This window comes from Salmo salar, chromosome 15 (assembly GCF_965601325.2).
Source record: "Salmo salar chromosome 15, fSalSal1, whole genome shotgun sequence".
Lineage (NCBI taxonomy): Eukaryota > Metazoa > Chordata > Actinopteri > Salmoniformes > Salmonidae > Salmo > Salmo salar.
In genome coordinates, this window is record NC_138305.1 from 24966474 (window position 1) to 24989132 (window position 22659).

Sequence of the window (22659 nt, forward strand, 5' to 3'; positions counted from 1 at the left end):
TAAAAAATATAAACAATATAATTATAGAGACAAACTCAAAATACCAACATGTGAAAAATACTGTACTTTATTAATGTTTCAATGGAACCCACCAAAATAATTTATTGATTTAATTAAAAATCAATGTCCTCCAATTCAAAGTTCCACAATTAATGGCACCCTTAAATATTAATGTAAATAACATCTACCAACATTAAAGCAGGAATTAAATTCCACTTATTTAAATGTATCTAAGTGTTTAGGAACTATATTGAGCCATTACATCACTTCCTGTTTCACTAGGGTATTAAAATGAGGTAACACGCATGCAATATCCCTTTGTCATCCAACACCATGAAGAAAACAAAAGAACTGGCCGTTCAAAAGGGACAGATGGTCATAGACCTTCATAAATCTGGTGATGGCTACAAGAAGATCCACAAACGATTGAATATATGACTGAGCATTCCGTCAGGGCAATTATTAAAACATTCAAAACATATGGAACTGTTGAAAACCTCACGGGTTGAGGACGCAAATGCATTTTGCCCCCCAGGATAGGGAGGAGGGTGGTGAGAGAAGCAACAAAATCCCCAAGAATCACTGTGAAAGAATTGCAGGCCTTGGTGGTGTCTTGGGGTCACCAGGTTTCAAAAAGCACCATCAGACGCCACCTCCACAACCACAGGCTCTTTGGAAGGGTTTCCAGAAGAAAGCCCTTTCTGACCCCAAGACACAGACGCAAGCGCTTGGAGTTTGTCAAACGTCATTTAAATTATGACTGGAAGAAGGTGCTCTGGTCAGATGAGACCAAAATTGAACGTTTTGGTCAGATACACCTTGAGCATGTTTGGTGTCGAAACAGAGATGCATACAAGGAGAAGCTCCTTATACCCACAGTGAAATATGGTGGTGGATCAGTGATGTTTTGGGGCTGTTTTAATTCCAGAGGTCCGGAGGCACTGGTTAAGATTGATGGCATAATGAATTCCACCAAGTATCAGGCAATTTTGGCTGACAATCTGGTTGCCTCTGCCGGAAGGCTGGGACTTGGCCGTAGGTGGGCTTTCCAACAAGACAATGACCCAAAACAGACCTCAAGATCCACACAGAAATGGTTCTGTGACCACAAAATCACTGTTCTGCCATGGCCATCTCAGTCGCCGGACCTCCATCCAATAGAAAACCTGTGGGCTGAGTTGAAGAGGGCAGTTGATAAGCGCAAACCCAAGAATGTGAAGGATCTTGAAAGGATCTGCATAGAGAAATTGTCCAAAATCCCTCCAAATGTGTTCCTTAACCTTGTCCAACATTACAGGAAAAGACTCCATGCAGGTATCCCTGCCAGAGGTGGTGGCACTAAGTGCTAAGTGAGGAGTGCCAATAATTATGAAACCTTGATTTTGGAGAAATGTATTTTGTATTAAATAATTGTATGATTTTGGTGGGTTCCATTGAAACATGAGTAAAGTACAGTATTTCTCACATGTTGGTATTTTGAGTTTATCTCTATAATTATATTGTTTGTGCATTGCCAGTCGGGGGTGCCAGTAATTTTGGAGTCCACTATAAGTATTCAGGCCCTTTGCTATGAGACTTGAAATTGAGCTCAGGTGCATCCTGTTTCCATTGATCGTCCTTGAGATGTTTCTACAACTTGATTGGAGTCCACCTGTGGTAAATTCAATTGATTGGACATGATTTGGAAAGGCACACACCTGTCTATATAAAGTCCCACAGTTGACAGGGCACGTCAGAGCAAAAATGAAGCTATGAGGTCGAAGGAATTGTCCTTAGAGCTCAGAAACAGGATTGTGTTGAGGCACAGATCTGGGGAAGGGTACCAAAACATTTCTGCAGCATTGAAGGTCCCCAAGAACACAGTGGCCTCCATCATTCTTAAATGGAAGATGTTTGGAACCACCAAGACTCATCTTAGAGCTGGCAGCCCAGCTAAACTGAGAAATCGGGGGAGAAGGGCCTTGGTCAGGGAGGTGACCAAGAACCTGATGGTCATTCGGACAGAGCTCCTCTGTGGAGATGGGAGAACCTTCTACCAAATCAGGCCTTTATGGTACAGTGACCAGACAGAAGCCACTTCTCAGTTAAAGGCACATGACAGCCCACTTGGAGTTTGCCAAAAGGCACGTAAAGGACTCTCAGACCATGAGAAACAAGATTCTCTGGTCTGATGAAACCAAGATTGAACTCTTCGGCCTAAATGCCAAGCGTCACGTCTGGAGGAAACTTGGCACAATCCTTACGGCAAAGCATGGTGGTGGCAGCATCATGTTGTGGGGATGTTTTTCAGGGGCAGGGACTGGGGAACCAGTCAGGATCGATGGAAAGATGAAGTGAGCAAAGTACAGAGAGATCCTTGGTGAAAACCTGCTCCAGAGCACTCAGGACGTGACTGGGGTGAAGGTTCACCTTCCAACATGACAACAACCCTAAGCACACAGCCAAGACAATGCAGGAGTGGTTTCGGGACAAGTCCTGAATGTCCTTGAGTGGCCCAGACAGAGCCCAGACTTGAACCCGATCGAACATCTCTGGAGAGACCTGAAAATAGCTGTGCAGCAACGCTCCCCATCCAACCTGACAGAGCTTGAGAGGATCTGCAAAGAAGAATGGGACAAACTCCCCAAATACAGGTGTGCCAAACTTGTACCCAAGAAGACACAAGGCTGTAATCTCTGCCAAAGGTCCTTCAACAAAGTACTGAGTAAAGGGTCTGAATACTTATGTAAATGTAATATTAACGTTTTAGTTTTTTTACATATAAATTTGCAAACATTTCTAAAAACCAGTTTTTGCTTTGTCATTATGAGGTATTGTGTGTAGATTGATAAGGGAAAAAAGCAATTTAATCAATTTTAGAACAAGGCTGTAACGTAACATTTGGAAAAAGTCAAGGGGTCTGAATACTTTCCGAATGCCCTGTACACTACATGGCGAAAGTATCTTCCAGTATGTGGACACCCCTTCAAATTAGTGGATTTGGCAATTTCAGCCACTCCCGTTGCTGACAAGTATATAACATTTAGCACACAGCCATGCAATCTCCATAAACAAACATTGGCAGTAGAATGGCCTTACTGAAGAGCTCAGTGACTTTCAACATGGCACCATCATAAGATGCCACCTTTCCAACAAGTCAGTTCGTCAAATTTCTGGCCTGCTAGAGCTGCCCGGTCAACTGTAAGTGCTGTTATTCTGAGGTGGAAACATCTAGGAGCAACAATGGCTCACGACTGCCAAGTGCTGAAGCGCGTAGCCTGTAATAATCGTCTGTCCTTGGTTGCAACACTCACTACCGAGTTCCAAACTGTCTATGGAAGCAACGTCAGCACAATAACTGTTTGTTGGGAGCTTCCTGAAATGGGTTTCCTTGGCCGAGCAGCCGCACACAAGCCTAAGATCACCATGCGCAATGCCAAGCGTCGGCTGGAGTGGCATAAAGCTCACCGCCATTGGACTCTGGAGCAGTGGAAAAACGTTCTCTGGAGCAGTGGAAACAAGTTCTCTGGAGCAGTGGAAACACGTTCTCTGGAGCAGTGGAAACATGTTCTCTGGAGTGATGAATCATGCTTTATTATCTGGCAGTTTGTGAACGAATCTGGGTCTCGATAAACCATTTTTACGATATAGCATCCCAGACAGTAGGGTAACACTGCCCCCTGGTGTTGGTAGAGTAGATCAGCATCCCAGACAGTAGGGCAACACTGCCCCCTGGTGTTGGTAGAATCAGCATCCCAGACAGTAGGGTAACACTGCCCCCTGGTGTTGGTAGAATCAGCATTCCAGCCAGTAGGGTAACACTGCCCCCTGGTGTTGGTAGAGTAGAATCAGCATTCCAGCCAGTAGGGTGACACTGCCCCCTGGTGTTGGTAGAGTAGAATCAGCATTCCAGCCAGTAGGGTAACACTGCCCCCTGGTGTTGGTAGAGTAGAATCAGCATCCCAGACAGTAGGGCAACACTGCCCCCTGGTGTTGGTAGAGTAGAATCAGCATTCCAGCCAGTAGGGCAACACTGCCCCCTGGTGTTGGTAGAGTAGATCATGTCCTGCATTTGTCTTCCAGTTTACATACCAAACTGAACTTACCAACTATCTGATTTTCCCAAAAAGAGGCGAGAGATCTATTGTGTATGTTATGTTCTTGTTACAGTATGGAATAGAGTTTGTTTTCTTGTCTGAAAACACTCATTAGCACAACATTATGTTATGGTTCACCTGTTAGTAATAGAGGTTTTGTTTTCCAGCACATTCCTTCAGGCAGTATTTATCCAGTACTCTTTTGACGTATGTAAGAGTTTGTGTGTATGTGTTAGGGAGTACGTCTCTCGTTCATATACTACAAATAACACTGAATACAGACTACATTTCTAGCTATTTGTTTAAGAGTCTTAATGAAACCTGTATAGAGAAAAATGTAATAAATGAGTTTGCTATTCCTCTTGCGGATTGTAATTCAGAAAACTATCATTGTCCCAGTATTCTGTTTTTTTATTTATTTATTATTTACTTTATTTGACTGTGTTTTTAATAACTTTAGACATGATGTGTCTTCTGTCATTAGAAGGATATTAAAAATTGCAGTCTAACATTGCCTGATCCCCTTAACACTGTCTTATACAGACCATAACACTGTCTTATACAGACAGGACCATAACACTGTCTTATACAGACCATACCACTGTCTTATACAGACAGGACCATAACACTGTCTTATACAGACAGGACCATAACACTGTCTTATACAGGCAGGACCATAACACTGTCTTATACAGACAGGACCATAACACTGTCTTATACAGACCATAACACCATCTTATACAGACCATAACACTGTCTTATACAAACCATAACACTGTCTTATACAGACAGGACCATAACACTGTCTTATACAAACCATAACACTGTCTTATACAGACAGGACCATAACACTGTCTTATACAGACCATAACACTGTCTTATACAGACAGGACCATAACACTGTCTTATACAGACCATAACACTGTCTTATACAGGCAGGACCATAACACTGTCTTATACAGACCATAACACTGTCTTATACAGACAGGACCATAACACTGTCTTATACAGACAGGACCATAACACTGTCTTATACAGACCATAACACTGTCTTATACAGGCAGGACCATAACACTGTCTTATACAGACCATAACACTGTCTTATACAGACAGGACCATAACACTGTCTTATACAGACAGGACCATAACACTGTCTTATACAGACAGGACCATAACACTGTCTTATACAGACCATAAAACTGTCTTATACAGACCATAACACTGTCTTATACAGACCATAACACTGTCTTATACAAACCATAAAACTGTCTTATACAGACCATAACACTGTCTTATACAGACCATAACACTGTCTTATACAAACCATAACACTGTCTTATACAGACAGGACCATAACACTGTCTTATACAGACCATAACCCTGTCTTATACAGACAGGACCATAACAGTGTTCACCAAGACGGGATAGAGTAAAATACTGTATGGAAGAAACTGATTCGATTCAAACCACAACGAGTCAAACCAAATGTAACTCATTCATTATTATCCTTGTAAAATAAAGAAATAAAATGTGCCAAAACATGACATTAAACTCTTTATATAACAATAAAAAAAACACAAAAATACAAAATAGTCCAAAAGAAGATCTCATAGATAGCACATCACATAGAGGTATAGGTATTTCATAGCTTCTGTAGACACCACGGGGAGGAATGATGTGTTGGAGCAGGAGATTAAAGAAGAAGAGAGGTACAATACTGTGGGAGGTGAGGAGAGACACGTTCTCAGTGGGAGGAGAGGAGAGACGTTCTCAGTGGGAGGTGAGGAGAGACGTTCTCAGTGGGAGGAGAGGAGAGACGTGGTCTCAGTGGGAGGTGAGGAGAGACATGTTCTCAGTGGGAGGTGAGGAGAGACATGTTCTCAGTGGGAGGTGAGGAGAGACGTGGTCTCAGTGGGAGGTGAGGAGAGACATGGTCTCAGTGGGAGGTGAGGAGAGACATGGTCTCAGTGGGAGGTGAGGAGAGACGTTCTCAGTGGGAGGAGAGGAAAGACATGTTCTCAGTGGGAGGTGAGGAGAGACATGTTCTCAGTGAGAGGTGAGGAGAGACATGTTCTCAGTGGGAGGAGAGGAGAGACGTGGTCTCAGTGGGAGGTGAGGAGAGACGTTCTCAGTGGGAGGAGAGGAGAGATGTTCTCAGTGGGAGGAGAGGAAAGACATGTTCTCAGTGGGAGGTGAGGAGAGACATGGTCTCAGTGGGAGGTGAGGAGAGACGTTCTCAGTGGGAGGTGAGGAGAGACATGGTCTCAGTGGGAGGAGAGACATGGTCTCAGTGGGAGGTGAGGAGAGACATGTTCTCAGTGGGAGGTGAGGAGAGACATGGTCTCAGTGGGAGGTGAGGAGAGACGTGGTCTCAGTGGGAGGAGAGGAGAGACATGGTCTCAGTGGGAGGAGAGGAGAGACATGTTCTCAGTGGGAGGTGAGGAGAGACATGGTCTCAGTGGGAGGTGAGGAGAGACATGGTCTCAGTGGGAGGAGAGGAGAGACATGTTCTCAGTGGGAGGTGAGGAGAGACGTTCTCAGTGGGAGGAGAGGAGAGACATGGTCTCAGTGGGAGGTGAGGAGAGACATGGTCTCAGTGGGAGGAGAGGAGAGACATGTTCTCAGTGGAAGGTGAGGAGAGACGTTCTCAGTGGGAGGTGAGGAGAGACGTTCTCAGTGGGAGGAGAGGAGAGACGTTCTCAGTGGGAGGTGGGGAGAGACATGTTCTCAGTGGGAGGAGAGGAGAGACGTTCTCAGTGGGAGGAGAGGAGAGACGTTCTCAGTGGGAGGAGAGGAGAGACATGGTCTCAGTGGGAAGGTGAGGAGAGACGTGGTCTCAGTGGGAGGAGAGGAGAGACATGGTCTCAGTGGGAGGAGAGGAGAGACGTGGTCTCAGTGGGAGGAGAGGAGAGACATGTTCTCAGTGGGAGGTGAGGAGAGACATGGTCTCAGTGGGAGGTGAGGAGAGACGTGGTCTCAGTGGGAGGAGAGGAGAGACATGTTCTCAGTGGAAGGTGAGGAGAGACATGGTCTCAGTGGGAGGTGAGGAGAGACGTGGTCTCAGTGGGAGGAGAGGAGAGACGTGGTCTCAGTGGGAGGTGAGGAGAGACATGGTCTCAGTGGGAGGTGAGGAGAGACATGTTCTCAGTGGGAGGAGAGGAGAGACGTGGTCTCAGTGGGAGGTGAGGAGAGACATGGTCTCAGTGGGAGGAGAGGAGAGACATGGTCTCAGTGGGAGGAGAGGAGAGACGTGGTCTCAGTGGGAGGAGAGGAGAGACATGGTCTCAGTGGGAGGTGAGGAGAGACGTTCTCAGTGGGAGGAGAGGAAAGACATGTTCTCAGTGGGAGGTGAGGAGAGACATGGTCTCAGTGGGAAGTGAGGAGAGACGTTCTCAGTGGGAGGTGAGGAGAGACATGGTCTCAGTGGGAGGAGAGACGTGGTCTCAGTGGGAGGTGAGGAGAGACATGTTCTCAGTGGGAGGTGAGGAGAGACATGTTCTCAGTGGGAGGTGAGGAGAGACGTTCTCAGTGGGAGGAGAGGAGAGACATGGTCTCAGTGGGAGGTGAGGAGAGACATGGTCTCAGTGGGAGGTGAGGAGAGACGTTCTCAGTGGGAGGTGAGGAGAGACATGTTCTCAGTGGGAGGTGAGGAGAGACGTTCTCAGTGGGAGGTGAGGAGAGACATGGTCTCAGTGGGAGGTGAGGAGAGACATGGTCTCAGTGGGAGGTGAGGAGAGACATGTTCTCAGTGGGAGGTGAGGAGAGACATGTTCTCAGTGGGAGGTGAGGAGAGACGTTCTCAGTGGGAGGAGAGGAGAGACGTTCTCAGTGGGAGGTAGAAGTATCCTGGGGCCAGGTCTGTTTGTGCTGTATAGAAGAAGAAGTAGTTGGGAGAACAGTTAAGGATGAAGTGCCTTGTTCAACCAGGGATGGAATCTAAACCAGCCTGCCAGCTCAGGCTAGTACTTTTCAGATTGGGCTAGAACTTTTCAGATTGGGCTAGTAGAAAATGTGCCACACTAGCCCGCCAGGACGGTCTAAAGTTTGTCCTTAGAAATATAGCACGGCACAGACTTTTGAGCCGATTGTTACCCAGGGTTACAAGCCAGTACCCCCGAAAAGTTCAGTCCCTGTGTATAGCTAATTCCTATGGTCGTTGTCATGCTACACAGCACCAAACAGGTCTGGGACCAGGCTAGGAAGGATGAACATTGTAGGTCTACCATGTCATAACACAGTCTCAACTACTAGCTACTAACATCACACACTGACTCACTGCTCAGGTCAACGTTTACAACAAAAAATACACAAATCACTTTATTCCTTGTGTGGGGGGGGGGGGGGGGGGACAAGGTAGAAAAAAAAGGAATTTGTTGTTCTTCATGGCTAACAGGCCCTGGTTGTGATCGTGTCCTCTCTCTTTTTTTTCCAAATCTCTCTTTTTTTTCCCATCATCTGTTGTTCACGAACTTGTTTAGTCAGGGAAGCGCTGGCACGCTTTCTTCCAGCGGCAGGCCGTGCACCACTGCTCCTTACGCTCCACTCCGTACACCTTACGACACTTCTTGGCCTCCCCTCGTCCCTTCCTACAGGGATGAAACACAATAAACGTTTTGGCCTCCCCTCGTCCCTTCCTACAGGGATGAAACACAATAAACGTTTTGGCCTCCCCTCGTCCTTTCCTACAGGGATGAAACACCACCCAGCAAACCAGGAACAGTCCCAGAACATGAGGACATTCCCTTAATCAAATAAGAATCAAAATAAGTCTGTTTTTATGTCGTTCATAGGATATTTGTTTTAGGTTTAACATAATATTCCATTGATGTTCACACAATATACATTTTAACTTGTCTTGGAGGTACTCGGAAGATTTAGAAAATGTTGTATTTAAGTTTTGTTTAATATTACCACAAGATTCTCAGCATGCAAATGAAAGAATATTGGAATACATCTATATTACTGTTCTTGCCTTAGAGTACTGTATAGAGCCCCACAGTGGCGGTGTCATAATACCCATAAAACCTAGCGGTCAAACAGGGAAATGGTTCCAATCGTTTTTTTCCTCCTCATTCATTTTTAAAATGTGTAGGCTTATCCATTTAAATCTCTCTAGGACAAGGTGACTTTTATCAATATATTCGGCTCTATTTACCCTCAGATTTGAAAATGCTAATTAGACATCAAAGTAGACATCATGCAAGATGACAAATCCCAGCATGCTCCTGCACGTCATCTCTAACTGACACTTTTGCTAACAGGTATTGCGTAAATTTAAAACTTGCCAAGAGAGTTCACAGAATTGCCAATTTAAAGAAATGTAGCCAATTTATTCATTATTAAATTTAGCTAACATTAGATAGTTAATCCAGAGACTCTTACCTTTGCCTTGATTCGGCAGTCTGGTCCAGATCATAATGGTATTGGTAGTTTTTTATGATAGCAACATTAGCAGCTAATTAGCATTTCATTTTTCTGAGGTAAATACAGGCGAATATATTGATAAAAGTCACCTTGTCCTAGGGAGATTTACATGGTTATCAAAAGGTCACGCCAGAGTAAGCCTACATGAAACACAGCCCTTAATCTTAAGTATTTCTAAAAATCCCCTGTGGGAAAAATAAATGGTGGAAAAAATATTATAGGCTAGGGAACCAAACATTGCAGGTTCAAAGCCCACATGTGCATGTTGTCAACATATGAAGTATAAGAAAACATGGGTGTGTTTGTATAACAAAATGCTCTTCAAATATCCTGTGAATGAATTTAAAATGTGTCTCCATATCACCTACAATACAGTCCTCAAACGCAAATCGCCATTAAATCAATGATGGGATGGGGATGTATTCCAATATGCTTTAAGTAGCTACAAATTTGCATGCTGAGAATGTTCGGGTAATATTATGCTAAACTTAAATATAACAATTTCGAAATGTTCTGAAGACCTCAAAAACAAGTGAAAATGTATATTGTGTGAACATCAATGGAATATTATGTTAAACCTAAATCAAATATGCTATGAACATAATGAAAACGTACTTATTGAATTCTTACAACATTAAGGGAATGTCCTGTACCAACCTAACTTAAACATTGTATGAATATCTATTGAGCATATTTTGTGTTTTGGGAACCTATCTATTGTAATGTATCCACACTGTTCCCACAACCTAATCAAATGTTCTGTGAATCTTTAAAGAACTCAGAAAGGCTGTTCTGTCAACATTATTGCAACATCAAAGGAATGTTTTTTTGCACCCTGATACAAATATTATCTGAATGTCAGCACAACTGGACAGTTTTGGAGTTTTGGGAACCTATTTCTCATCCTATCCCCACAATGTTCTACACAACCTAAATAAATGTTTTCGGTACTTTTAAAGAACTTAAAAAATGTGTTCTGGGAATGTTCTTACAACATCAGGCAAATGTTTTTTTTGCAACATAAAATAAACATTGTAGAATTATCCACACAACTGGGACAGTTTTGGTGTTTTTGGGAACATATCTTTCTTGATGTCCCCAAAATGTTACCACCAGACTGTTCCCACAACCTAATGAAACATTCTGAGCTTTAAAGAACAGATTAAATGTGTTCTAGGAACGTTCTTGCAACATCAGGTGAAGGTTTTATACAAACATTCTATAATTATCACTACGACGAGACATTTTTTTGTGTTATGAGAACATTTGCCGCGACCTAACGAATGTTCTGGGAACCTTCACAGAACCAATTTTGGTTTGCTGGGAAGACACAATCAAGGTGGGGATAATTGTAAACCCAATACATACAGTATGGTGAGAGAAAAGGAATATGATCTACCAGTACAAGAGAAAAGACCGTGTTAGAGAGAATACGATTAGAGAGACACATTCTCCTTCATGTTTCTTATCTAGCTAACTAATCAGGCCCTCTCATCCCATTGGGAGACGTGTGGAGTGTAGAGACAGAGATAGAAGAGAAAGATAGAGGGGCTATAAGGAACTGGAGAGGAGAGATAATTGAGACAGAGGGGAGAGGACAGATAGTTGAGACAAAGGGGAGAGGAGAGATAGTTGAGACAGAGGGGAGATAGCTGAGACAGAGGGGAGAGGAGAGATAGTTGAGACAGAGGGGAGAGGGGAGATAGCTGAGACAGAGGGGAGAGGAGAGATAGTTGAGACAGAGGGGAGAGGAGAGATAATTGAGACAGAGGGGAGAGGAGAGATAGTTGAGACAGAGGGGAGAGGAGAGATAGTTGAGACAGAGGGGAGAGGAGAGATAGTTGAGACAGAGGGGAGATAGCTGAGACAGAGGGGAGAGGAGAGATAGTTGAGACAGAGGGGAGAGGAGAGATAATTGAGACAGAGGGGAGAGGAGAAGAGTGGGGAGGCTAAATGGTGCTTAACGAAGAAGAGGAGCAAGGAGAAGACAAGAGAGAGGAGAGAGAGAAGAGAGGGTACACGGTGACTACCTGAAGGAGCAGTGAGAGCGTGACGGGGAGGAGAGAGAGAAGAGAGGGTACACGGTGACTACCTGAAGGAGCAGTGAGAGCGTGACGGGGAGGAGAGAGAGAAGAGAGGGTACACGGTGACTACCTGAAGGAGCAGTGAGAGCGTGACGGGGAGGAGAGAGAGAAGAGAGGGTACACGGTGACTACCTGAAGGAGCAGTGAGAGCGTGACGGGGAGGCTGCTCTCGTGGTGGTTAGCCTGTTGGTGGCGCTGTTCTGTTGTAGCCACTGTTCTCCTATACTCACAGACCTGCAGCGACCCCTCACCACCTGTAGTGGGCAAGAGAGAAGAAGCAGGGGGAGGGGGGAAGAGAAGAGGAGGGAGGATTCTCATTTTTAGATAAGTATGGCATCTCTTGTAATAAGAAATCATTAAATAGTCACAATTAATATCCCATCCAGCTGTTGTCCTACTGGTGCTCTGTTGGAGACAGATATCAGGATATATATATCAGGAGATAGATATCAGGATATATATATATATCAGGAGATAGATATCAGGATATATATATCAGGAGATAGATATTAGGATATATATATATATATATCAGGAGATAGATATCAGGAGATAGGTATAAGGAGATAGATATCAGGATATATATATCAGGAGATAGATATTAGGATATATATATATCAGGAGATAGATATCAGGAGATAGATATCAGGAGATAGGTATCAGGAGATAGATATCAGGAGATAGATATCAGGAGATAGATATCAGGAGATAGATATCAGGAGATAGATATTAGGAGATAGATATCAGGAGATAGATATCAGGAGACAGGTATCAGGAGATAGATATCAGGAGATAGATATTAGGAGATAGATATTAGGAGATAGATACCCACAAGATATCACAAGATATTCTCGTTCTGGAGTGACCTGGAAGGAACGACTGGGGTTGAGGCTAACCAGGAGGAGAGAGCAGGCGTACCTGGGAGTTGTGGTGACTGGGGTTGAGGCTAACCAGGAGGAGGAGAGAGCAGACGTACCTGGGAGTTGTGGTGACTGGGGTTGAGGCTAACCAGGAGGAGGAGAGAGCAGACGTACCTGGGAGTTGTGGTGACTGGGGTTGAGGCTAACCAGGAGGAGGAGAGAGCAGACGTACCTGGGAGTTGTGGTGACTGGGGTTGAGGCTAACCAGGAGGAGAAGAGAGCAGACGTACCTGGGAGTTGTGGTGACTGGGGTTGAGGCTAACCAGGAGGAGGAGAGAGCAGACGTACCTGGGAGTTGTGGTGACTGGGGTTGAGGCTAACCAGGAGGAGGAGAGAGCAGACGTACCTGGGAGTTGTGGTGACTGGGGATTGAGGCTAACCAGGAGGAGAAGAGAGCAGACGTACCTGGGAGTTGTGGTGACTGGGGTTGAGGCTAACCAGGAGGAGGAGAGAGCAGACGTACCTGGGAGTTGTGGTGACTGGGGTTGAGGCTAACCAGGAGGAGGAGAGAGCAGACGTACCTGGGAGTTGTGGTGACTGGGGTTGAAGCTAACCAGGAGGAGGAGAGAGCAGACGTACCTTGGAGTTGTGGTGACTGGGGTTGAGGCTAACCAGGAGGAGGAGAGAGCAGACGTACCTGGGAGTTGTGGTGACTGGGGTTGAGGCTAACCAGGAGGAGGAGAGAGCAGACGTACCTGGGAGTTGTGGTGATTGGGGTTGAGGCTAACCAGGAGGAGAAGAGAGCAGGCGTACCTGGGAGTTGTGGTGACTGTGCTGGTTAGAGACGGTGAGAGGGGGAGGGGTCCAACAACAGGGGGCGGGGTTGTGACAGGACATCGTCACCTGGAGGGGAGTGCAGGCCTGGAAGACAGGAAGACAACAACAGACCAGACATCTCTCAGACTCCCATACATTTCTTTTACAGCCATTCTAGTCAAACTCCACCCCTTTTCAAGATGCCTTGCTGTTGTTTCTAAACCCATAATAATACAATTCAACAAGGCAACATCACTGCCTTGCCATAAAAGACAAGTTATTTAAAATACGAAACAGAGAAGTACTGGACACTCTGCAAGCCAGGGCAGACCCAGAGCATCAATTGTTACTGAGTGGAATATCCCGGTTAAATAAATCAACCCACCTGATACAGGTGGTCTGTCTGTATCTGTGAAAAGGAACTGGGGGCAGACTGGCTGAGAGGGCTGGGCTGGTCTGGAGCTGACCCTGGGCCTGAGCTGGGCCTGGAGCTGGGCCTGGAGCTGCCTGACCCTGGGGTTGACACTGGGCCTGAGCTGGGCCTGGAGCTGGGCCTGGAGCTGCCTGACCCTGGGGTTGACCCTGGGCCTGAGCTGGGCCTGGAGCTGCCTGACCCTGAGGGTGAGGACGAGGTAGAGGAGGGGATCTGGAGACAGGAACCTGGACCAGGGCCTGGAGGGGAGCCGCAGGACGCCCATGGGACGTGAGAGGACAAGGCCGGGACCAGGGCTGGTGGAGCTTTGCAGGAGAACTTAGTGTAGTAGAAATCCTCCTCTCTGTGGGACTGCTCCGATCCACTGCTGTGTGTGTGTGTAGGGTTGTGGTGTGTGTTTGTGTGTTCGTGCGTGCATACGTGTGTGTATAGAATTTGGAAGGGATAGACAAAGGTGAGAGAGTAAGTTAACGATATCATTTTTTTGAGTTAATACCAGCTGTCTGAGAAGAGATCTCACCCCAGGTGCAGCACACGGACATGTCTCTTCATCCTAACTGAAGATGTGAGCACCTTGCCACAACTGGGCCACAGACACCTGTACGCTCCTCTGAAAGAACTCTGTGATCAGAGACAGAGGGAGAGAGAGAGAGAGAGAGAGAGAGAGAGAGAGAGAGAGAGAGAGGGAGAGAGAGAGAGAGAGAGAGAGAGAGAGAGAGAGAGAGAGAGAGAGCGAGAGAGAGAGAGAGAAAGAGGAAAATAGAGTAGAGGTGAGTTACTTGAAATCCATTTAGTTCCATTTTTTGGGGGTGAGCTCAACACGCCATTTCTCTAGAGAGAAATCAAATAATTAAGTCAAGAACTATGTGGGACACTGGGCAGAACAACGAGAGGGATAGAGGCAGTTCATGAGGTAGCTCTATCTGATTGATAGTGAGAGGGATAGAGGCAGTTCATGAGGTAGCTCTATCTGATTGATAGTGAGAGGGATAGAGGCAGTTCATGAGGTAGCTCTATCTGATTGATAGTGAGAGGGATAGAGGCAGTTCATGAGGTAGCTCTATCTGATTGATAGTGAGAGGGATAGAGGCAGTTCATGAGGTAGCTTTGTTTATGAGTAGGTCGAGCTGATTTTATTTGATTCTTTTTTTATTTATTTCACCTTTATTTAACCAGGTAGGCTAGTTGAGAACAAGTTCTCATTTGCAACTGCGACCTGGCCAAGATAAAGCATCGCAGTTCAACACATACAGCAACACAGAGTTAACCTATGGAATGAACAAAACATCCAGTCAATAATACAGTAGAACAAAAGAAAACAAAAAGTCTATATACAGTGAGTGCAAATGAGGTAAGTTAAGGCAATAAATAGGCCATGGTGGCGAAGTAATTACAATATAGCAATTAAACACTGGAAGGGTAGATGTGCAGAAGATGAATGTGCAAGTAGAGATACTGGGGTGCAAAGGAGCAAGATAAATAAATAAATACATTATGGGGATGAGGTAGATTGGATGGGCTATTTACAGATGGGCTATGTACAGGTGCAGTGATCTGTGAGCTGCTCTGACAGCTGGTGCTTAAAGCTAGTGACGGAGATATGAGTCTCCAGCTTCAGTGATTTTTGCAGCTCGTTCCAGTTATTGGCAGCAGAGAACTGGAAGGAAAGGCGGCCGAAGTAGGAATTGGCTTTGGGGGTGACCAGTGAGATATACCTGCTGGAGCGTGTGCTACGGGTGGGTGCTGCTATGGTGACCAGTGAGCTGAGATAAGGCAGGGCTTTACCTAGCAAATACTTATAGATGACCTAGAGCCAGTGGGTTTGGCGACGAGTATGAAGCGAGGGCCAGCCAACGAGAGCGTACAGGTCGCAGTGGTGGGTAGTATATGGGGCTTTGGTGACAAAACGGATGGCACTGTGATAGACTGCATCCAATTTGTTGAGTAGAGTGTTGGAGGCTATTTTATAAATGACATCGCTGAAGTCGAGGATCGGTAGGATGGTCAGTTTTACGAGGGTATGTTTGGCAGCATGAGTGAAGGATGCTTTGTTACGAAATAGGAAGCCGACTCTAGATTTAATTTTGGATTGGAGATGCTTAATGTGAGTCTGGAAGGAGAGTTTAGAGTCTAACCAGACACCTAGGTATTTGTAGTTATCCACATATCCTAAGTCTAAGATAGTGAGAGGGATAGAGACAGTTCATGAGGTAGCTCTGTCTGATTGATAATGGGAGGGATAGAGGCAGTTCATGAGGTAGCTCTGTCTGATTGATAGTTGTAGTAGTTGGTAATAAGCAGTCTTGAAAATATGCCTTACGTACTTTGAAGAACTAGTCAAGTGATTTAGTCAGACAGCTCTGCAGCATACTCAGGCAGGCTAGCCTAGCTAAATAGGATGACTAAAGGCTGGCTGGCTGGCTGACTGGTTGGCTGGCTGGCTGACTGACTGACTGACTGACTGGCTGGCTGGCTGGCTAGCTGGCTGGCTAGCTGTCTGGCTAGCTGGCTGACTGGCTGTCTGGCTGGCTGACTGGCTAGCTAGCTAGCTGGCTGGCTGACTGGCTGGCTGGCTGTCTGACTGGCTGAGCACAGATGAGATGATGACTTTAAGGAATGAAAAATAATAAAGTAATCAAATAAAAACTAAGTAATATTACACAGATAAAATATTATTTCATAGTAATTTCCTGTTTTTGTATTGTGGACCTGAATATTTTCAATGTTTTGGCAACTGAATGTTTACTATTTTTGGCTTTGTAATTTCCATTAAAAAGCTATACAATGATTTTAATGTCACTATTTCATAATGCATGTAATGTAAAAAATATAATAAATCGAAACCAAAAATGGTTATTATTTTTTAATAACTGAACCAAAACCGAACCTGTCCCAAAAAGCACTTATCTCTCAGCACTAAAACAGAGATTGAAAAACAACGGAAGGATAAGTGACAATTTTTAAAACACCAGACTTGCACAACGATTCTTCAACTCCTTCTTTCTCTCTCTAACGCCATGGCGACAGTCTCCTCCCCCCTCACCTTTGACCTCTTGGCTACATTTAGCTCCACACCCTGCTCCAGCTCCGTGTGCAGTCCGTCGTCGGGGCTGCTGTCCATCTCGATGACGGACAGGGACAGAACGGGACTAACGTTGTCGTGGTCCCAGCTCCAGTAGCCACTGCTGCCGCTGTCAGACAGCTCCCCGCCCCCACACTCCATGTCTCCGCCCCCACACTCCATGTCTCCGCCCCCTGATGATGGACCTAGAGACAGCATGGTGGTCAGTACAGTCACTATATAACCATGTTAGAGAGACAGCATGGTGGTCAGTACAGTCACTATATAACCATGTTAGAGAGACAGCATGGTGGTCAGTACAGTCACTATATAACCATGTTAGAGAGACAGCATGGTGGTCAGTACAGTCACTATATAACCATGTTAGAGAGACAGCATGGTGGTCAGTACAGTCACTATATAACCATGTTAGAGAGACAGCATGGTGGTCAGTACAGTCACTATATAACCATGTTAGAGAGACAGCATGGTGGTCAGTACAGTCACTATATAACCATGTTAGAGAGACAGCATGGTGGTCAGTACAGTCACTATATAACCATGTTAGAGAGACAGCATGGTGGTCAGTACAGTCACTATATAACCATGTTAGAGAGACAGCATGGTGGTCAGTACAGTCACTATATAACCATGTTAGAGAGACAGCATGGTGGTCAGTACAGTCACTATATAACCATGTTAGAGAGACAGCATGGTGGTCAGTACAGTCACTATATAACCATGTTAGAGAGACAGCATGGTGGTCAGTACAGTCACTATATAACCATGTTAGAGAGAGAGGAGGGAAGCTTCTGTTGCTGATTCCTGTCTAGCCATGTATTTGAATTGTTCCAGAACTAGCACACCTGATTCAACTGTCAAATATCAAGCCCTCAACTATCAAGCCCACAACTATCAAGCCCACAACTATCAAGCCCTCAGCTATCAAGCCCTCAGCTATCAAGCCCTCAACTATCAAGCCCTCAACTATCAAGCCCCAGCTATCAAGCCCTCAACTATCAAGTCCCCAGCTATCAAGCCCTCAACTATCAAGTCCTCAGCTATCAAGACTCAGTTATCAAGCCCTCAACTATCAAGCCCTCAACTATCAAGCCCTCTGACTATCAAGCCCTCTGACTATCAAGCCCTCAGCTATCAAGCCCTCAACTATCAAGCCCTCAACTATCAATCCGTCAACTATCAAGCCCCAGCTATCAAGCCCCCAACTATCAAGCCCCAGCTATCAAGCCCTCAACTATCAAGCCCTCAGCTATCAAGCACTCAGTTATCAAGCCCTCAACTATCAAGCCCTCAACTATCAAGCCCTCTGACTATCAAGCCCTCAGCTATCAAGCCCTCAACTATCAAGCCCTCCGACTATCAAGCCCTCAACTATCAAGCCCACAACTATCAAGCCCACAACTATCAGGCCCTCAGCTATCAAGCCCTCAGCTATCAAGCCCTCAACTATCAAGCCCTCAACTATCAAGCCCTCTGACTATCAAGCCCTCAGCTATCAAGCCCTCAGCTATCAAGCCCTCAGCTATCAATCCGTCAACTATCAAGCCCCAGCTATCAAGCCCTCAACTATCAAGCCCCAGCTATCAAGCCCTCAACTATCAAGCCCTCAACTATCAAGCCCTCAGCTATCAAGCACTCAGTTATCAAGCCCTCAACTATCAAGCCCTCAACTATCAAGCCCTCTGACTATCAAGCCCTCAGCTATCAAGCGCTCAGCTGTCAAGCCCTCAGCTATCAAGCCCTCAACTATCAAGCCCTTAACTATCAATCTGTCAACTATCAAGTCCCAGCTATCAAGCCCTCAACTATCAAGCCCCAGCTATCAATCCCTGAACTATCAAGCCCTCAGCTATCAAGCCTTCGACAATCAATCCGTCAACTATCAAGCCCTCAACTGTCAAGCCCTCCGACAATCAAGCCCTCAGCTATCAAGCGCTCAGCTATCAAGCGCTCAGCTGTCAAGCCCTCAACTATCAAGCCGCAGCTATCAAGCCCTCAACTATCAAGCCCCAGCTATCAAGCCCTCAACTATCAAGCCCCAGCTATCAATCCCTGAACTATCAAGCCCTCAGCTATCAAGCCTTCGACAATCAATCCGTCAACTATCAAGCCCTCAACTGTCAAGCCCTCCGACAATCAAGACCTCAGAGAGAGAGAGAGAGAGAGAGGGAGAGAGAGAGAGAAGGGGAGCGAGAGAGACGGATCAGCTCTATTGACTAATTTACCTGGTACGGGGTCATTCAGACTCTGAGGAGAGCTCTGGACCACAGGGCTGCATGACATACTGGTCAGAACCATGGCTGCCATGATCTCATCCATCTCTACCGACCCTGGGCTCCGGGAACTGAGTAGTAGAGGGGGACAATAATAACAACATGGATTTATCTTGGAGCAACCACAAACTCCACCGAAACAGACAACTCAAAGAAGAGGAGGAGATGAAGAACTTACAATGTATTGACTCCAGGCTCTGAACATTGAGGATAACATGGAAAAGGTGGTGGGGTTTATTTGGGGGGTTTGAGTGATGTATGATGGTGCCTCAGATGTATCTCCACTTACAGAGACAAGTCAAAGAAGAGGAGCAGATGAAGAACAGAGAATCCATCGAGGAGTACCAAGAAAACAGTTGACGTTGTAAGTTGAAGGTCAGCTTTAGGCTGAAGGATGCCCACATAGAGAGAGAGAGAGAGAGAGAGAGAGAGAGAGAGCTTACCTGTAAGGGGCAGACACAGGGCAGGAGGCCACTGTGGGAGTTGTAGTCTGCTGGGGAGCCGAGGGGTGAGTCCAGCCCCCCTCAGTTCTCCCCCGGGGCACGAAGACCGGGACCTGATGGTTCCTATTCATAATGTTCCTATGGCCGTTGCTCTCTGTCATGTTAGGGGCTTCCTGCCCGCAGCACAGCATGTACACCTGCAGAGAGACAGAGGTAGAGAGTTAGACACACTGACAGCACAGCATGTACACCTGCAGAGAGACATGGGGACAGAGGTGCAACTGTTAAGATATAGGGGAGACTCAGAGAGGGAGGGAGGTACAGAAGAGACAATGACACCTGTACAGTTAAACTGTGAAAAATAATTGTAGTTAGCCACAAAATATTAACATGAGAAGAATCTATTAATAATCACTCAACTTCTGCATGTTATGGGTCCACCTACCAGTGTCTCCTGTACCTCTGCCCCAGACTGCCATGTGTCTGTGGGTCCTGCTGCCGAAGAGCTCTTCTCCCCTGGTCTCTTGGTTGCCATGGTGCTGCTGCTGGTAGTGCCGGTGGTCTACACTGTACAGTCCTGAACATACAGGAGGTCTGTAACTCCCTACAGAGAAGAGGTTGAAAATAGACCTTTATTTATCTATGTCACATCATGGAGTTTTATAAGAATACAGGTCATTCTCTTCTATCATTCTAGTTCAAGGAGCAGGATCAGAGCATAAAAGCCATCTCTTCTTTGGAAGAAAAGCCTCAATAATGTGATGTTTTGTTGTTGTTGTTGTTGTTGTGTGCATATAAATAATAATATACAACGTCTTGAAATCCAAATGTTTATTATCAGCATCTGAATGTGGAGTTACAGTTTTTCCACACAATAAAAGGAGTGACTGAAGATGGAAACCTCTTTAGGCCAAAAGTCAACCACACAACCAATGACATCATCCTGTAGTGAGAGCGTTTTAAAAAAAGAAAAGAAAGAAAGAAAAAACGATCACAACACACCCATCTGTCTGACTGGAACCACGCAGCAGCAGTGTGCAGTGTGTGGACGCATGAGTGATTTGAGTGGTGCACAATATCCCATTTTCTGTTTAATCTAACGGATTACATCCATAGATTACATTGTGGCAGCATTTTACATTTTTTTTAAAATGATTTTAAAAGCATAGACTTGTATTTAAAAGACGTCATGTGGGGTGGGGGGAGTGCGCTGATAGGCTAGTAAAGACCCTGGAGGTATAGCTGTCTCGTCTAATAGGAGCTCACTTCCACTAGTAAACAACAGCCCTTCTGTGCAAGGGAAGAGCGCTCATTGGCTGAGAGCTGCTTTCCAGGGGCACACACCCCTTTCTGACGACGTGTTAGGGCACGACTTTCTGCCGGAGCGCAGAAGATGGAAATCTAGGTAATATCCGCTTCATTTAAAAATATTAATTAATTAATTAATTAAAAGTAGTACAATTTTCACCTAGAATATTTCATTGTTCGTATTAGTCCGATGTCATGCGTTGTAATAGTAAAACGAAATCTGACAACAACACTGAGGGGAGTCAATCCAACAAAAAAACCCTCCTATCCTACCTGGCAACACTGAACGACTTGGAAATCCCCTCCGACCACAAACATACCCCCAAAAATGGATGAAAAGTAAACAATCATTATCATCATCAACATGTTATAAACAGTATTGCTATCTTATTAAAAACAAAATAAACCATTATATTTACCGTTAGAGCGATGGAGTCTGTTGTGTCCCGTTAGGAGAGTAGACGTCTCCACCGGGTCTTGCTGTCTGCCAGTGAAAAGGGGAGTTGGATATTGAATGGATGGTTGGATACACGCCGTACGGATGTGGCTACGTGTGTGCGTGTCGTGGAGCAATGCCGAGCGCGACAGCTGGCAACAGCGCTACAACTCCGTCTGCACTCTGCACTGTACAACGACAGATCTGGGTGATAGGTTACGGAAGCAAAATTATGCCTTCAGCTCACAGACACACAAACACAAACAGACAGGCAGACAGAGGGATAGTTGCGCCAGAGAAAATAGGCTTGCTCACCTTCCCCCAGAGATGTATTGTCCTATTTTTTTTTCATACGTGTTTCCAGTGAGATGCGTAGGCTAAATGATGCATATATTTTTGTTCAAATTGAACTGTTCAGATGGTTTCCATGTACAACATCATAATAATAGGTTTCCCCCTCTCTCGATCTCTCAATAAGGAATATAAACCAACATATATGCAAATTAACTGAAAACACATTGAATGACTAAAATCAAACCATTTGTCCACATTTTTCCTCTGAATTTTCATAATCTTTAAAAAAAATAGACAATGTAAAGGCATCTCATCCGTATAGGCCTAAACCACTCTATTTGTGTGTGTGTGTGTGTGTGTGTGTGTGTGTGTGTGTGTGTGTGTATGTGTGTGTGTGTGTGTGTGTGTGTGTGTGTGTGTGTGTGTGTGTGTGTGTGTGTGTGTGTGTGTGTGTGTGTGTGTATGTTTAATGTGACACCGGTCTACTTCACAACACTGTACAACAGAAATAAAGGAGATGTGTGAGTGGATTAAACCCAAACTCTGGCTGTGTTTTTGGAAAATAATACTGTAGCTATTTCACCACACCAGACAGACAGACAGACAGACAGACAGACAGACAGACAGACAGACAGACAGACAGACAGACAGACAGACAGACAGACAGACAGACAGACAGACAGAGAGAGAGAGCGAGTGAGAGACAGAGAGAGACAGAAGTAGTGAGAGAGAGCAAGCGAGACAGACAGACAGACAGGGATTTTAGTCTGAGCTACAGCACTACTCAGTCCCTTTGTTACAGACAGAGGACCCAATCTCAATCCCAATCCAGATGGAATCCTGTCTATTAATTCATTAAAGCTGCAATACGTCACTTTTCTGATCGGTCAAGTATAAAAGCGGTAGATCTGTTCTATGTGCTCTGTTTCTATGCTTCCCATTCTTAAATATCATTTTTGTATCTTTTTGCTTTTCGGTTTTTGTACACCAGCTTCAAACAGCTGAAAATATTATATTTTTTGGTTATGTAAAATACATTTCCCAGCGGTTTAGATGTTACAATGATTCTCTACACTATACCAGTTTATTTTGTCACATAAACTGAAATTAGGTGAACTATTCGAATATTA

General features: G+C 45.2%; 1 protein-coding gene across 3 annotated transcripts; it reads right to left on the reverse strand.

Moving 5' to 3' along the window:
• Positions 1-5617: 5617 nt before the first annotated feature.
• Positions 5618-21529, reverse strand: LOC106571047 (zinc finger protein 395). Of its 3 annotated transcripts, none has more exons than XM_082961622.1 (10): positions 21219-21529; positions 19937-20095; positions 19492-19688; positions 19001-19119; positions 16737-16960; positions 14214-14314; positions 13646-14057; positions 13258-13365; positions 11717-11838; positions 5618-8710 (listed from the first exon to the last, which is right to left on the reverse strand). In XM_082961622.1, the coding sequence occupies exons 2-10, from the start codon at positions 20024-20026 to the stop codon at positions 8551-8553; spliced, it is 1533 nt and encodes a 510-aa protein (XP_082817748.1). In that variant the 5' UTR covers positions 20027-20095; positions 21219-21529; the 3' UTR covers positions 5618-8550. The 3 variants fall into 3 exon arrangements, with proteins under 3 accessions (XP_082817748.1, XP_082817747.1, XP_013999178.3); XM_082961621.1 differs by having other exon boundaries at positions 13646-14060; positions 21219-21527; XM_014143703.3 differs by having other exon boundaries at positions 5618-8662; positions 13646-14060; positions 21219-21524.
• Positions 21530-22659: the final 1130 nt, after the last annotated feature.